Source organism: Amphiprion ocellaris, chromosome 14, assembly GCF_022539595.1.
Source record: "Amphiprion ocellaris isolate individual 3 ecotype Okinawa chromosome 14, ASM2253959v1, whole genome shotgun sequence".
Taxonomy (NCBI): domain Eukaryota; kingdom Metazoa; phylum Chordata; class Actinopteri; family Pomacentridae; genus Amphiprion; species Amphiprion ocellaris.
In genome coordinates, this window is record NC_072779.1 from 29,637,294 (window position 1) to 29,654,833 (window position 17,540).

The following is a 17,540-nucleotide window of genomic DNA, read 5'->3' on the forward strand; positions in this document are numbered from 1 at the left end:
GGTGTCAGGATTCTGTGGTCTCAGAAATGTCTCTCAAACAGCCAAAAACAAACATCTGTTGCCACAAACCAGGAACTTAGCTTCTTTCACAGTTGCTAATGCTATGCTAGCGGCTAAATTTGAAGGCAGCCACAGATTAACCTGAAACAGTCTGGAAAATTATGATTAAGATATGGACCTCATTGGACAATAAAAGGGACAGAACAAGGAAAGAAACACATTTTTTACAGTTAACTTTTAGTAGGGATGGACTGATTATTGTGGCCAATATTTGTCATTTTTTCCGATTATCTGTATTTTTACAGACTGTTTATTGATAAATTAAATGCACTACTTTAGGTCTCAGGATTCTATGGTCTCACAAATTTCTCTCAAGCAGCAACAACTGAACAAAAAAAACAAGCTGTTGCCGCAAACCCAGGAAATTAGCTTCTCTCACGTGCTTATCCTATGCTAACGGCTAACAGTTAAGTTAGAAGGCAGCCATAGATTTACCTGAAGCAGTCTGGAAATTAATAATGAATAATGTTTTAAAGATATGGACCTTAGTGAGACACATTCACTGAACTCAGATGATCTTAATTTCACAAACTGTGTGACTTTTACCACAAACTGAGTTGAATTTGTCTCTTTAAAGGGGTGAATGCAATCACTTATTTTATATTTCTAATTAATTTACATTATTCTGTAGAAATGTATTTTCATGTTGATATGAAAGTCTTTTTTTGTCAATTCTTGTCAGAAAAGCCAAAATAATTTGATCATAATTTAATGTTGAAAATGGGAAACCTCCACAAAAGTTGTAGATGCAATGAAAGCAGGCCTGGAATTCTGGCTCTGTCTCCTCACAGTCTGGACAAAAGACTCAGCAGATTGTAGTTTCTGCCTGTTTGTCTGGAGAAAGTGAACCAGAGTTGAAGCTGCACAGGAAACAAAGCAACATATGATCTGTAATGTGATCAAGTGTCTTTATAACTTAATGTACTGTCTGTTTTCTGAGTGTTTACACTTCACATAAGTTATCTAGTCAGCTAAGTGTTGTAGCACCTCAATAACATGAGTGGAATGTCCACACCGACCACAAGAAATGAGGAAAAAAATCAGTCACAGCAGTAATCAGGAGTACAGAATGAACCATAGTACCACTAATCATGGCCACAGTAGTCGTCCTCCTAAAATGACTCCACAGGTAACAAACTACTTTCACCAAAACACAGATTGACCAGACAACTCCCAGCCTGCAGAAGAGGAATATTCCAACATGAGAACCATCTGAAGCTGACTGCTAAACACAAGAGTTTCTGAATAAATTTTAAAAAGTGAAAATGATGAGCAAATCAAGTATGTTGCCTGACTTGAATGAAACAGAGCAACACAAAGACCACCTGAAAGAAGTACTCTCTGATGACTGATAGAACATCTCTCCAGATGTCTGGTTTCCTCCATGCTGAGGAGGATTCAGTCTGTCATTAAAAATAAAGATGGACAAAAAAAATATTCACAAAATAAAAGATTTGAATCTCAGTCATGAACGGTGCACTAACTTTTATTGCAGTGAGATTCTACCGTTAGGCCTCTTTTTCTATTATAATAAATCTAAACTGCTAGTTGTAAATTTGGAGAAGATATTCTCCTGTTCACCACAGATTTAATGCAATTACTGAAAACACTGCAAAAAATAATCACAGCACGGGGGGGCAAACTTCTCCAAAAATAACTTGAAATGATTTAAAAATGATTTTTTTTATTTTTTATTATTTTGAAAATAAATAAAACATGAATTCCAGCAGGTTAACACGTGATGTTTGCTTAGAAAAGTCCAGGTGAACAGATGAAAGTTGTGATTACTCAGACATGCAACATCCCTTCTCTCATCTTTTATTACTGATTATTTAACCAAACTGAAGCAGACACAGCTCAGTGCTGGTTTGAGATGAGGAAAATTAAACATTCCACTTTGATTCTAGGGCTGGGCGATATGGCCTAAAAAAAAAAAAAATCTCCGATTTTTTCACAAAAAATCCCGATTCACGATTTATCTGATCTTTTTTTTTTTTTTTTTTTTACCCCCTACCTAATCTCTGCAGGCGGAGTCCAGTCTACTTTATGCAAATGAGCTGCAGCCCTCTCCAGGTAAACACACCAGATCGCAGCTGGAAATGCGCAGCATGTGGCATGCTGGTCCTGTTGCGTTTCCCGCTGCGATCCGGAGTGTTTACCTGGAGAGGGCTGCAGCTCATTTGCATAAAGTAGACTGACTTCTACTTTATGCAAATTGCATGCGGCGTGCGGAGATTCCACACATCGTCAAACTGTCCTCAAACTTCTAAACTAGGCGTCGGTGACATAAAACGAGGACAGATTCAGCTGCTGCAGATTATTTCTCACCTCAAATGCTTTCAGAAATACTTTTCGCTGACGTGTTTTTGAAATAAAAGGGAAAGTTTGCGGTCGAGCCACTGTGTTTATCCGACTTGTCTGCAGGACTGTCCAGCTGAAAGCTCGGTCATGTGACCACGTAGCGGCCTGCTGTTGGTCCAGAGCTGTCATGTGATCATGTTGTGGTCCACTAGTGACCGCCGTCCGTGAGATTTTCAGATGCGGTGCGTTGCCGTGCGGGAAAATATCATCTAGTGGACACGAGCCTTTAGATCTGCACCGCTCGCCGCCATGTTGTTTGTGTATGAAGCGCGGGGGGGAGGGGGGGGCGCACTCTGAACTACGGGAGCCCAGCGGGAAGGCGTTGGTGGCGGATGTTGATGAGAAAATCGATTTTCATTAAAACAAATCGACATTAAATACAAACTCGAATTAATCGATAAAATCGATTTATCACCCAGCCCTACTTGATTCATTCACTTTCAGACTCCCAGCACGTCTTTGATCTGTAGTGTTGCATCTCAGCAGTGGTTCATCACAGTGTGTAGTGGTCACTCAGCTGAATGCTGCTAAGAAGTTACTCCTCTTCATACATTTGATTTTTAGGAACAAACTCCAACGTACAGTTCAAAAAGCTTTTAAAAACACACCTGTACAGACAGACATCTGTATAGCATTTAATCTTTTATCTACTCTCGCCGTCTTTACTAATGTTTTATTTTCAACTTTTGATGTTTTATTGTCACTTCATATATTTTAATGTTTCACCTTGTAAATAGAAATAAGGATTATTAAAATGTTGTTAAAAATGTACATTGTGGGTCCACATTTTTTTTAACTGTTTTTCTCTTTATACAGTAAATTCTCATGCTGCATTCATGTTGTTGTACATTCAAGTCATCTTTTAATACATGTTTGTGACAAAAAATAGGGTTTAAGCAAACACAAAGCTGTTTTTTTTTCTTTTTTTCTTTTTTAAAATATTTAATCAGAGTCAACTGAAACAAACTATGGTACACACACCCTCGACAGCTGACATTGTCTCTGTGAAGATGACCATGTGGGCCATTAAACTACATATTTACAATAATACAATCCGGAAAATATAATAGTTCAATTCAATACAATGCATATATTACATAAATTTAGCTCAATCAATTTAGATCATATCAATTCAATTAAAATATTTCAGAAACTGCAACTTAAAAACTCAAATGTCTACACTGTACATCTATTATTGTCAACTAAACGACTGATAAAAGACAACTTAACTTTTAAGTGGCTTTTTACATAAACACTAATGCAAAACGCAATAAAAAGCCAAACCACATGAGTCAGATATTCAAATACAAGAACTGGCATCAGTGAACTCATCAGCTTCCTCAGAGGGACAGGATTCCAGCTGAGCATCACTGTCGGCCACACTGTAGACAAAACACAACAGCATGTGAGAGGTCAATTTCAGAGCGGTTGCTACCACAACATCCGTGTCTCACAACTGGAAATCGCTCTGTTTTTATCTTAACGTGTTCAAAACGTGAAGTCTGGAAAACCTTTGACCATCTAGAATTTCACCTCGCGTCATTTTGCTCCGTCATTTCTGCCAGTTCGGCTGTGGACAAGTGGTAGACGAGAGCCACGCCGACGCTGTCTGACCAGACGTTGTTGACTGTGTTGATGCGATCTCTGTAAGACAAACCCCGCAGGAAACACATTAAAGCTGTGCACCACTGGGTTTGGCTTAACCCTTAGATGCATGAATGGCTCAAAAATGACCCGGCGACGTCGTTTTGAGCAAATATCTTTGTAATGAAAAATTTTTATCATTTCAAATTCCAGCTATCCCTCAAAAAACATGTTTTTGATATCATTCCATTTCAATTTTTAAACTGCTTTTAATGCTTTTAAAGGAATTGTAATATTTGTACCACGACCCCAAGCTCTTTATCACTGATAATATCATACAGGAGGTGAGGAAGTGCACAAACTTGGAGAGGCGAAGAGTAAGAACAGCTGGATGAAAAGAGTGGAAAAATGTCAACAAAATGGATGTTGACATTCTTCTATTACTGTTCTGTGTAATATTCTTCTTTTTCAATTATCGAAATTTTCAAAATCTGTTATAAAGTGAAAAATAAACATATTTCAATCATGAAATCATTCTTGTATGGACAAAAACCTAATATAAACAATGATACAAATTATTATTCTCAACCAAAATGGCAAAAATCGCATAAGAACACATTTATTCTGATACGGGTAATTTTTGACCCACTTATGGAAGAGTCTAGGGTCCAATCAGTCGTGCATCTAAGGGTTAAATTTCCTCTTGCATCCAAAATCCTACAGTGGGAAAATCTGCAGCAACTGTGTTGTTGATAATGTACAAATTCTTCTCTTTGTAGAAATTCAACATATTGCACTGATTTGTCTGAATGTGGAAAAAAAACTATGTTGCACAGGCTTATTCTATACGTAGAAAACATTGATATGGTACGAGTAGAAAATATTATTGAAATGCCAATATTGCACAGATTTTTGTAAGCGTACATGTGGGGAAAAAAATGACATGAAACCAAGTCTTCTAAATGTGCATAATGTGCATAATGGACAGGTTTCAACGCATTAACTAACATTTGGTGATACATTTTTTTGTCTGTTTCAGGTCTTTCACCAGAGATTGAACTCACAGCAGCCACTCTACCGCCAGCAGGATGGAGGCTTTCTTCACAGGCAGACCGATTGAGTTCAGAACAAACAGAGTTGTTGCAGCTCCGGTCGCAGGGATCGCTGCTGCTCCGAGGCTGGAAATTCCTGCCATCACTCTGCAGTACCGAAACAAAACGAAGAACACAAGACAGCTACGCGAAATGTGCGTCATGTAAACAAACCCTTTTATGAGAATGACAAACACACTGGAGAGCAGTTGGCAGAGCGTAAGTGAGGTGAAAAGGCTCTATATGGATCATAAAATAAACAGATTACCCGACAGTTATCAGCTGGCCGACATCCAGGTAGATGTTGTGGAGGTTGGCGATGAAAACCGCCGCCACCACCTCGTAAAGGGCCGTTCCGTCCATGTTGGTGCTGGTGCCGATGGGCATCATGAAGCGGGTGATCCTGCGGTCGATTTTCAGTCTCCGTGCGCAGCATCGCATGGTGATGGGCATCGTGGCGGAGCTTGGAGACGCACAAAGAAAAGAAACCACACGAGTCAAATCCCCTTAAAAAAAAATTAAAAGCACTGTTTACCGTTTGGCAAATTTGATGACCGTGTTAAGGGTTGACTTCAACTTGTTGTTGTTTATCCATCATCCCATATAAAATCAACCAAATCTGAGAAAATGCCCACCTGGCCTCATCAGAATCAGCTCATTTGTTTGTACAAAAACTTTGAGCTTTGCAAGATTTTACTTTCATACTATAGGTACAAAAATTAGAATCCTGCACATTGTCTGACTTGCAAACATAAATTTATTTCAGTACTAGACCTTCATCAGGCAAATAGTTTGGTGCAGAATTCATCTTAAATAGAGACTGTATCTGACTCCACCACCAGGGAATAGACTTCACAAACGAAAACACCACAAAGAAAAAAAGAGAGAAAAAAAGACTATTTATATACACTATGATTCAAAAGTTTGGGGTCGCTTACAAATGTCCTTATTTTTGAAAGAAAAGCATTTTTTTTTTCAATGAAGAAAACATAAAAATTAATCATAAATACAGTCTAGACATCGTTAATGTGGTAAATGACTATTCTAGCTGGAAACAGCTGATTTTTAATGGAATATCTCCATAGAGGTACAGAGGAACATTTCCAGCAACCATCACTCCTGTGTTCTAATGCTACATTGTGTTAGCTAATGCTGTTGAAAGGATAATTGATGATTAGAAAACCCTTGTGCAGTTATGTTAGCACGTGGATAAAAATGTGAATTTTCATGGAAAACATGAAATTGTCTAGGTGAGCCCAAAACTTTTGAATGGTAGTGTAATATATTATCTATAAATATGAGAATCAGCAGAGCAAACACAAGTAAACATTAATATTGCCACAACAAATGACAGCACCTGCCTCTTGGAATAGATGTGTGAATATTTCCCTTCTCCTTCATACTATGAACATGTTCTGAGTTTGAGTCCCTCGAACTACATGGAGACGTGCTGCTTTCTAAAATGTGCTACTTTTTCCAGAAAACAGATGACACCTCCGGGGTACCAATGCTTGTTTCTAGACATTAAGCTGCTGCAGTTTTACTATTGAAAATACAAGAAATCCCTGAATATTCCTGGGTAGCCTCTGTGTGGGGAGATGGTCTGTGCAGACTTTTGAATATGCCTGAGTGGAGAACAGCTCCAGAATCTATCTTTGTAACAGAGCTCAAATGTGGATTTCTGCCCTGAAAATTTTATTTTAGTCTCCTGTAATTATGAAGAGCTGATGGATCAAAAAAGTGTAAAAAAGCCAAAAAAAAAAACATTAGAGGGTCTGTATCTCAGATAATGTTCAAAGTATTAAGGGAAAAATATACCTAAGTTATTGTGTATAAAAAAAACCCTGCAGATTCTGAGGTGTCAGGTGGGAGAAAGTAATTGATTCTTCATAGACTGACGCTGTAGCATCAACGTTTGAGTTAATTTTAGATATTTACATAAAGTCATGTGAGCAGTGAGCCTCTCTGTACTGTCTGAATCACCTAATTTATGCTGCTACATCTTAATTGATCATTTGCTTTCTTTATAGAACATGTTAATTTCTCGCTTCTTCTGTGGAACCCTCACGTAATTAACGCTTGTAATGGAGAGAAAGGCGGACTGGAATTGCGTATTGGTTTGTTCAGCTAGACTTAGTGGGCTTTGTCTGGTGACGAACGCACAGAGCTGATGAACGAGAATCTAAAAATTCTCTTACCTGGATGAGATGAAGAGCGCAGTCATCAGCGCAGGAGCAACTCCCTTCATAACAATCCAGGGGTTACGTCTCGTCATAAGAAAATAGATCCCCGGTAAAAAAATCAGTCCGTGGATTAGCTGTCTGAAAAACACAATTTAATATACACTGAATACTAATGAATGCTAATACTGATGAATGACAGACAGAAACAAGGAACAGTAGAAGCAGAGACTTAGTGGCCCAGTTAATCATTCTTAGTCTTATTTATAAGTTATACGGATTTTCTTGTTTTATCATAGCAACTACAATATAGCACTAGTTGCTATGAAGTGCTAGATTGTCAAGGGACAGTTTTTTTTAGTGGGCTAAATGAGTGAGAAAGGACGTACCCAATGATGACCACAATCATGAATTTTATCAGTTTGGATGCCGTCTGCCAGTCATAAACCTCCAAAACATTTCTCATGATCATGAACATGACCCCCACTGGCAAGTAGCTAAAAGGAAACACACCAAAATCAACAAAAGAGGAGGCAACGCAGCTGCTTGATCACAATGTCACTCAGAAAAAAAACATATCCTGGAACCCGATAATTATCTGAAACCCTGAAATGACACAAGCAACTTAGGATAGGAGAGGAAAAAATGCTGCAATACATTAATCATACATAAATATTTACTTCTGTACATGTTTATATTCAGTCACGCAAGTTATGGCGGTCTACTTTACCACAGAATCCAGGTAACCACATTCCTCGTGATATTGTTGATGATGACGATCATGTCGAGGAGGAGTTTCCCATCGTTCCCCAAGTGGTGCAGCGACACACCAATGGCGAAGGAGCAGACGATCAGGCCGAGTGCGTTGGTGTCCATCACATAGCCTCTCACTAGAACCATCGTCGTCGTGGTGGCGTTCTGCAGCGACATGAGGAGATCAATAAGATGACAGCTTTGTGTGCTTTCACGTATCACTGAAAATGGAAAGAAACAATCTTTAGGAAGATGAGGGACAGACAGATTTACCATCGTCGTGTTGGGATCAAACTTGGGCGCGGCACGTTCCTCCTGCACGGTTGTCTTGAACTAATAAAACAAAAATGTGTGTATATATATATATATATATATATATATATATATATATATATGTGTGTATGTATATTACATTATACTACATCACAGTGGACGGACCTGAAAGAAAAACATACCTGTTGAAAGCAAGCCTGGACGAGGTTTTTTGGCACGAAGTTTCTGTGAAGAATAAAGTCAAACATTGTCGTCGGGGAACTAATTAGTTCACACAACTTGTGGGTAATGTAAATCTGTCTCCTCACCTGATTAGATCCATCAAAGCTTGGGTAGTGTAGGAGATTATCATTTCATCTTCTTCTTCCACATTTTCCTGACTGTCTTGAGACACCCCAGGCTTCATCATCAGCACCAGTATTAATCCTGTGGTGAAACAAACACATCCAGGCTCGGAAAATAAAAAGCAAAAATAGCAGCTAAAGCACAATCTGGCTCGATGGCTGCTGTATTAAAATGTCACAGTGGGCTGAAGACAGAATATTACTGCTATTGTTTAATTTATTTCATCCCAACATTAAATCTTGGAATTACACTGTAAAGAAAAATAACAATTAACAAGCTGGTCTAGATTTTGACGAGCTAAAGTTGTTCCAAAGTTTAGGGGCTTGACTGCATGATCATTATAAAAGCTAATTTTAATAATAAATACATTTTAATAATAAATAGTTAATATAAAAGTTCAAGTAGAAAACCCTGAATGAAATACAAATATACAAGCTGTAGTAGGAGCCATGAGATTCTTTATGTAAAAGTACCAATATAGCAATGTAAAATTACTCCATTACAAGTTAAAGTTGTGCTTGAAAATACCTACTGAAGTAAAGGTACACAGAAGCAAAATGTAGTTAAACTATCAAAATAAAAGTGTTGCTCTGGTTCTTCTGACTTACATGTTATTATACCTGACATCATTAGAATATTAAGCGAAGCTTGAAAAAGTTCCCAGAAAATCAGGCTCTTGATAATATGGCACCCAACTAAAAATAATAAACATGCCACATTAAGTCTAACATATCTGGATCAAACTTGAAACCCGCTGACCAGGAGCCTCAATGTAAACAATGAGAATCTACACATTAGACTTAATGAGTAAGTATTCTTGTCATTAGTTTGTGTCCAAAAAAAAACAAAACAAAAACTCAGCACTGATTTTCATGATCATTAATACACAATTAACATGGAACTCATTGTGTGACTGTTTTCAGAAATGTGCACAAAAAGGTGCCAAACCTGAAACATGTTTTCATGTAGTGTTACGTTTCTCTCACCTAGAGTCACAGACAGAAGAGTGGTCAGGCAAAAGAAGATTACTGCCCGTGCAGCTATTTTTGAGAGTTTGTTCACACTCAGACCAGCAACACCTATAAAAGATATAAAAGACAAGATAACATGATGTGAAGATTAGCACATTGGCAGAACCATGTTTTGGTGTACCATAGACATTTGTGAAATATAAAAGAATGCTAGCGCATATACAGTCATAGAAAAAATTATTAGACCTCCCTTGTTTTCTTCAATTTTTTGTTCATTGTAATGCCTGGTACCACTAAAGGTATATTACCTGAAGAACACAATGAACAAGACAAAAAATGCAGCTGACTACATAATACTTTGTCCTATTTGACCTGCTTCAGCTTCATTGTATTCTCAGGGTCTATAAGAGGCCATTTCATGTCATAAGTAGCACTGCACATGCAAAGGCCTAGAGTGGTTTCCTGCTGGCATTCAAGCCGTAGCACAGTTCAGAAGTTGTCAGCTCTCACATCATGCCTAAAACAAAAGAATTATGTGAAGCCACAAAGGCAGCCATGTTGGCACTGCTGGAAATTGGCATGAGTGAGAGACAGGTAGTGAAAAAACTGAAGATCTCCAAGACAGCTGTTCATTACAGCAAGAAAAAACAAGCTAAACATGGTTCTACCAAACTGCTAGCTGGTCGTGGCAGGAAGCATCTTTCTACCCCAACAGATGACCATCACTCATCTGTTCCTGTGTCAGGAATCGTCGTCAGACCTCCAGGGACCTTAAAAATGAGTGGACACTGTGGAGAAATGCGACTTGTTCGGCAAGGACAGTTGGAAACGGACTTCTTGAAGTTGGTCTGAAAGCACACAGGGCACGGAAGAAGCCCTTTATCAATGAATGGCATGATGCCAGGCCATTATTGCAAATGAGAAATTGTTCTCATCTGATCTTACCTGATAAAATAAAGAATAAAGAAAGCCCAGTTACTCTTTGCTGGTGATCACAAGGATTGGACTGTTGATGATTAGAAAATCATCAAATGCAAAATGGAGAACCACAAGCCCAAAAACAAAGCAAATTTGTTTGAATCTATACAACAGGAATGGGCTGCTGTGACAGCAGAACAATGTCAGAAGCTGGTGGAGAGCATGTCAAGACGCATGACTGCAGTCATCAGAAACAATGGATATGAATCAGTACTAACTCCTGTGTGGATCATGTGACTAAAACGGACAGAGAAGAAAACATGGAATCCTAAAAGCACTGTTTTTGTTTCAAGAAAATCATGGAAAATGGCTAGATATCAGCTCTTAAATTAAACTCTTATGAGCTATTTCTGTTATCATTAAATTTGTAAAAATAAATGCACCTTCAGTTGTGCCAGGCATGAAAATGAACAAGAAATTGTTGAAAACAAGGGTGGTCTAATATTTTTTTTCCATGACTGTACATTAGTGACAGACATTCAAATATATTTTCCAGATACCTGCTACCTGGTTGAACTGTACACTACCATTCAAAAGTTTGGGGTCACCTAGACAATTTCATGCTTTCCATGAAAACTCACATTTTTTCATGTGCTAACAATTATACAAGGGTTTTCTAATCATCAATGAGCCTTTCAACACCATTAGCTAACACAATGTAGCATTAGAACACAGGAGTGATGGTTGCTGGAAATGTTCCTCTGTACCCCTATGGAGATATTCCATTAAAAATCAGCTGTTTCCAGCTAGAATAGTCATTTACCACATTATCAATGTCTAGACTGTTTTTCTGATTAATTTAATGTTATCTTCATTGAAAAAAATCTACTTTTTTTTTAAAAATAAGAACATTTCTAAGTGACCCCAAACTTTTGAACTGTAGTATTTATAAAAAAAAATTACAGAGTAATTGGCAAAGAAACATTTTGTATATGTAGCATCACATATACAGTGCTTAACAAATTTATTAGACCACCACCCAGTGTAAGGTGTTTGTCATCACTGCTCTAAACTAACAGTATTGCTGACGACCAAAATATTTTTTTATGTTTCTATGGTTAATCCACCAGTATGTATGAGCTCTTTAATCAAAATTATATCTTTAATCCTAAAATAGAATTATTGTTGTTATCCTGAATTTTCTAATTTACTGTTCTACAAAAGCGCAGAAAAAATAGTAAAGCACATTATTATTTTCTGATTGAGATGCCAAATTACCGTTAATTGCTTGCATTCCTAAACAGAAAAATGAGTGTTAGTGTTATTGTGTTATTCTTGATTAATTTGTGACTTCTCAGAGAATTCCAGTGTGCTGGCTCAAATTTGGGCATGAAAACGTGAATTCAGTTTGAAATTCCTCACTCCTGTTCAAAATGGTGAAGCGTAGGGAACTCACTGAGAAAGACAATCCGAATAAAAGCACTTCATGATGCTGGACGGTCTTTAAGACATTAAGTGTTCTCACAGTGTGGTCAAGTATGCCTTGGAGGTGATTGCACAGACTGGTACTTACAAAATGCACCAAGAAAGAGGCCGAAAATGAAAGCTAACTGAAACAGATGTTAGGCACCTCAAGATTTGAAGAACTAGAGACAGAAGGAAGACCGTTGCTAACCTTCAGACAGACATTAATGCTACTAGATCAGAATCTGAGAAAGTCTCCAGAATGACCTTAAGCAGATGACTGAAGGAACAAGGCTTAAAGGGAAGAAGAGCTGCTAAGAAACCATTATTGAGGTCTGAAAACATCCAAAAATGCCTAAAATTTGCTCAGGAGCACAAACACTGGACTGTAGATGACTAGAAGAAAGTACTCTGGACGGGGGAGTCCAAGTTTGAACTCTTCATTCGGCATCGTCATGGTTTTGTCTGCAGAAAAGCTGGAGAACGTTTTGATGCTAGATGCATTGCACCCACAGTGAGATTCCATTATGGTATGGGGTTCCATTTGTGGAAAGGGCATGGGCAAAATACTTCAAATCCATGGTATCATGAACAAGAAGGTCTACTACAACATCTTGGAGCATCATAGAATCCTGTCTGGATTGAACCTGGTTGGTCCAAGAAGACAATGACCCCAAGCATACTTCAAAGCTGTGCAGAGACTACTGGACCAAGAAAAAGGAATCTGGAGTACTGGAACTGATGGACTGACCAAGTCAAAGTCCAGACTAGAATCCTATTGAACAGATATGGGGTTTATTGAATTCAAACATAAATCGCACAAACTTTCCTCCAAAAGAAGTCTCTGGGAACAGCTAGAAACTATTTGGAACTCAAAAACAAAACAGGCTGTTGTAAAGTCCATAAAAAAATGGCAGAAAGAAGGAGGTCATACAAAATATTAAGATTTTTGGTTAATCTATGTGAATAAGGGCTATTTAGTTGTTCCAGTTTGTTATTTGCCTAATAAATAACAATACAATTTTTAGTCTGAAACAAGTTTTTGACAGATTTCTAAAATATTTGTTTTCTTGTTTTCATGACAGCTGGTCTAAGACATTTATTAAGCACTGTACATATAGTAGTAGTGTCCACGATGCTTGAGACAAAGACACTTTTTTCCCCCGTGTAGTTTTAAATTTGCAATTAAGCAGTTCACATGTGACTTAAATGTACATGTTCTCAAATACACCCATAGGAAAATCATACTGCTGTTTATTGTGAAGCTACTACTTACAATTATTGTCGTTGCCAATTAATCAGTTGGTTATTCTTTTGACTAACCAATTGGATTTATAAAATGTCAAATCAGTGTTTCCCAAAGGCCAAGATGGCAAAGGTCTTGTTTTAACCCAAAGACATTCAGTTTACTGTCATAGAAGAGAAAACAAAGCAGAAAATGTTCACAATAAACAATTACTCCAAATGAATAATTGATTTTGAAAATAGTTGACAAATGACTTAAAAGTGCACAACTAATTGATTAATTCTGGTATTTCTAATTTATTGATACCTATATTGACAGATATTTTGCTGAAGATATGTGTTTGTTGTAATCAGACAGAACATGTTTAAAACTGAGTGAGGTTAAAGTCCTTCAGCTCACCGATTATCACGCTCGTAACAATGAGGGGAACGGTGATGACCTGAAGCATATTCAGCAGAACTTCAGCTGGAAAAAATATGAGATCTTTCTGAAGGTCTGTAGGAGTGCCGATTGCATTTATAATCAGGGCAATAACGATCCCTGTGTGGAAGAAAAAGAACAGAAATAACAGAAATTCAACAAAGACAGGACACAATATAAACTCCACAGAAGATGTTTTCACATTCTCAGCAAGTCACATGTTGTGCCTTCAGAGGATGTTGAATTTTTACTCTCATTTATACTTTGATGAAAAAAATAACTTTCAAACACAGGAAACATCAACTAATATAAACAAAACATCACATTTAGGCTAAAATGTGTCTCGTAAAAACTTTTTAGACAGCGGCCTTGAATGTTTTATGAAGAGCATGTGTTTTTTTGTGCAAAACTAGGAATAATAATAATAATAATAATAATAATAATAAACCTTGATGAGTTCATCTGTAATCCCAATTATGTGTTAATCCCACAAAAACAGCATAAGAAAGTTAAAAAAATGTTTGCATATTATTTTACTGTAGGTAAAAGATTGATCTATTTGCTAAAGTCAAAATATTCTTGTTTCATAAAGTGCTATAGTACAGACATTTTTCTGTTTACAGTCCTAGTTTAAAGATTTTCTTTGTTTTGTTAAATTACAGATAACCAGAAAAACTACTGAAAAATAAATTTTAATTTACACGTCAACCAAAAACAGGTCAAAACTGTAAATAATGTCCATGTCCAAACCGGATTTTTTTTCTCAATAGTAATTTATTCCTTTACAATGGGTGACCATAAAAATGCAAGGTTTTAGCTTTTATATTTTAGCTGATACAACGATTTTACTGATATGTTTGTTTTCACAGTTTTTGATGGCTATAATGTTTTATCATTTATAGAAGTTTTTTAACAGTGCAGATAAACTGATAACTCTGCTCCCGTTCAGTAGTTTGTCAAAAAATTTTACTTTATTTACCATTTGATGAGAATGAACTCACAAATCACACCTTTATGTACGATTATAGCTGTACATCATCATTAATTAGACCAATTCTAAGGCACACAGAGATGACATGGACTGTGCATAGGTTGACCTACTAACTTTTGAGCACAGTATTCAGTTTCCTCTTAAATAATTTCCAAAATGAGCAGTTGTCAGGAAAAGTCTAAACTGCTGGGCTCGGCGAAGCTAACTAAAGTTTCAAGCTCATAACACCGACGTCTGCGGTTCACCAGCAGTTAGCTTGTCACTGGCGCTGCTGTTGTGAGGCTGTTTCTAGTTATATAAATCAGAACTCTTCTCCTGACTCAACCTGGCATTCCTGCGAGGCTTCACCGCGAAGAAACTGGCTAAATCCGACGGCAGATGGAGCCACATCCACTCGTAGCAGACAAACGTGAGCCGCCATGTTGAATCACCTAATGACGTGCGGACGTTGCCATGGCAACTGAGTGCGGCGTTTAATGTAATTTCCGTTGTAACATAAAAATCAATGGCGTTCAGTTAACTACTTTAAAAAATAAGCTTGTTCAGATAAAGATTATCGAAACATGGAAAAGTTACTGAACATTTGGTGTTTTGTAAATTGTTAAAAAAAAATATCTGGTACGTTGGTTGTTTGGAAAATAATTACACAAACTTTAATAAATAAATTTGTCTACCTGTAAATATGACTAGCAACAGTAACAGCTAGCAGGGGGTTCGTGTTTATCCACCGTGTTGTTCTAACAAATGCTCACATTTCTTCTACAGCTAGAGCAGATAACTTTCTTTAAGTTGTTATGACTTACCCATGAGGAAACCTGTCACACTTGAAATCATGAAAATGTTCTCCAAAATGAACGCCCTGCATTTCGACCAGTTGAAGCGAGAGACGATTTGAAACTGTATACCCCGCCGTTCCTCCATTTTCGTGCCGTTTAATCTAAAAGAATAAAATAAATTTTGCTAGCTGTGAAAACACTTGAGGCAGCTTTCCTCTAGAAAGCTGCAGGTGAACCAACACTGGCTATTTGTTTCAAACGGATGCATGTTCTTCCGTTTTGGTTCAAATCGATGATAAATCACCATGACAAATAAATATATGATGCAGCTGAACTGCTTCTTAGTGCAACATAACAGGCCAAAAATAGTCCAGGATGAACGTTTTATTCAGTATTACATGAAAAAAATACACACACACACACACACACACACACACACACACACACACACACACACACACACACACACACACACACACACACACACACACACACACACACACACACACACACACACAAAAAACCACAAATGGTTGTAAAATGAAAAAAATACTTACATATGTTTTTATTTTAAAAATGATTCTTTAATAGATAATTAGGCAACATTCCATTGTGCAGAGCCTGTTCTTGATATACTTATCCAACATTTATCCATCCAACATAGGGACAGATAATAGCAATGCCAGGGCATTTTATTCAATATTAAATGAATAAAAAAATTTGAATAATACATTCCTTTAAATACATACATATGATTCTGAAATAACCCTGAAATTTTAAAAAGTAATAGATATATGACTAAATATAATAGTTACATTTGAATGACTAATTTAATTTAATTTAACAAATAAAATGATACAATTCATTTTGAAAGTAACATCTATTTATTTATTTATTTTTTACAATGGGACTGCTTTTAGTTATTCGAGATGCCTTTAATTATGTAATACTGCATATCTTTATTTCAGGATTTATTTCTTTATTTAATTGAGATATGTATTTATATGTGATATGTATATGTCTATTCATTTGATATAGAATAAAACGTAATTTCATTGTGCAGAGCCTATTCTTGATATATTTGTCCAACCTCTATCCATCCAACATAGGGACAGATAATATGGAAGGGCATTTTATTCAATATTAAATAAATAAAAATTTGAATAACACATTCCTTTAAATACATACATATGATTCTGAAATAACCCTGAAAAAATCATAGCTGTATGACTAAATGTAATAGTTACATTTGAATAATTAAATCAGTTTAACAAATAAAATAATACAATTAATTTTGAGTTTTTTTTTTTTACAATGTACTGCTTTTAGTTATTCTAAGGACCTTTTATTACCTAATACTATATTTAATTCAGGATTTATTACTAGCCCATATATCTTTATTTAATTGAGATATGTATTTATATGTCTTTGTTTATTTAATATAGAATAAAATGTCATCCCATTGTGCTACGACATTTACTGCAACATAGGCCAATGGTGCAACAAATGGCTCTGAGATTATGAATTTAAAAAATAGGCAATAAATGTATGAATGAATGTAATCTGATAGATATTTTCACATTCTAAAGGATATTTATTTATTTAATCAGAGGTTTATTTGTTTAGCAAAGGACAATTTTTAGTGACTCCAGGGGATATCTGTTATATTTATATATTATATTATTATATATTAACAATACAAATCACCCCAAGGTGGGACTCATGACTTATCTTATATAATAATTATTTATTTATTTACATAGAATAATAGAATAATAATGTATCCAATGATAAGTATCTAAACACACAAATACAGTATGAAATAAATAAATATGGCTCTGAAATGAATCTTGAAATGAAACAAAGAACAGGCCTTGAATATACGAATGACTATAATAATCAAATAAATATGTTTATGTTTTAATATGACATTTTTACAAGAAACTTGGCTACCTTTGGTTACTCCAGGGGACTTTTATTATCTAATATCACATCTATTTTTTTCAGGATTATTAAAGCCCCATTTATTTATTTAACCTGAATATTTATTTATTTGTGTATTTATTTAATATACATTTAATTGGCATTGCATGTCTGTGTCTGAGGT

At 36.2% G+C, this 17,540-nt stretch overlaps 1 protein-coding gene across 2 annotated transcripts; it reads right to left on the reverse strand.

Moving 5' to 3' along the window:
- Nucleotides 1-3,260: 3,260 nt before the first annotated feature.
- Nucleotides 3,261-15,726, reverse strand: LOC111563811 (excitatory amino acid transporter 3-like). Of its 2 annotated transcripts, none has more exons than XM_023263072.3 (13): nt 15,461-15,726; nt 13,646-13,786; nt 9,634-9,726; nt 8,611-8,728; nt 8,485-8,527; nt 8,303-8,362; nt 8,007-8,194; nt 7,666-7,773; nt 7,295-7,417; nt 5,365-5,559; nt 5,070-5,204; nt 3,955-4,065; nt 3,261-3,803 (listed from the first exon to the last, which is right to left on the reverse strand). In XM_023263072.3, exons 1-13 carry the CDS (start codon nt 15,576-15,578, stop codon nt 3,722-3,724), a joined length of 1,515 nt encoding a protein of 504 aa, XP_023118840.2. In that variant the 5' UTR covers nt 15,579-15,726; the 3' UTR covers nt 3,261-3,721. The 2 variants fall into 2 exon arrangements, with proteins under 2 accessions (XP_023118840.2, XP_023118842.2); XM_023263074.2 differs by lacking the exon at nt 15,461-15,726 and adding an exon at nt 14,983-15,076.
- Nucleotides 15,727-17,540: the final 1,814 nt, after the last annotated feature.

Excerpts from the sequence above, each read along its gene's own strand:
- LOC111563811 (XM_023263072.3), bottom strand. The coding sequence starts at position 15,578 with ATGGAGGAACGGCGGGGTATACAGTTTCAAATCGTCTCTCGCTTCAAC. Across the intron at positions 9,727-13,645 it reads TGTTACGAGCGTGATAATCG|GTGTTGCTGGTCTGAGTGTG; the intron begins GTGAGCTGAAGG and ends TATCTTTTATAG. Across the intron at positions 5,205-5,364 it reads GGCCAGCTGATAACTGTCGG|AGTGATGGCAGGAATTTCCA; the intron begins GTAATCTGTTTA and ends TCGGTACTGCAG.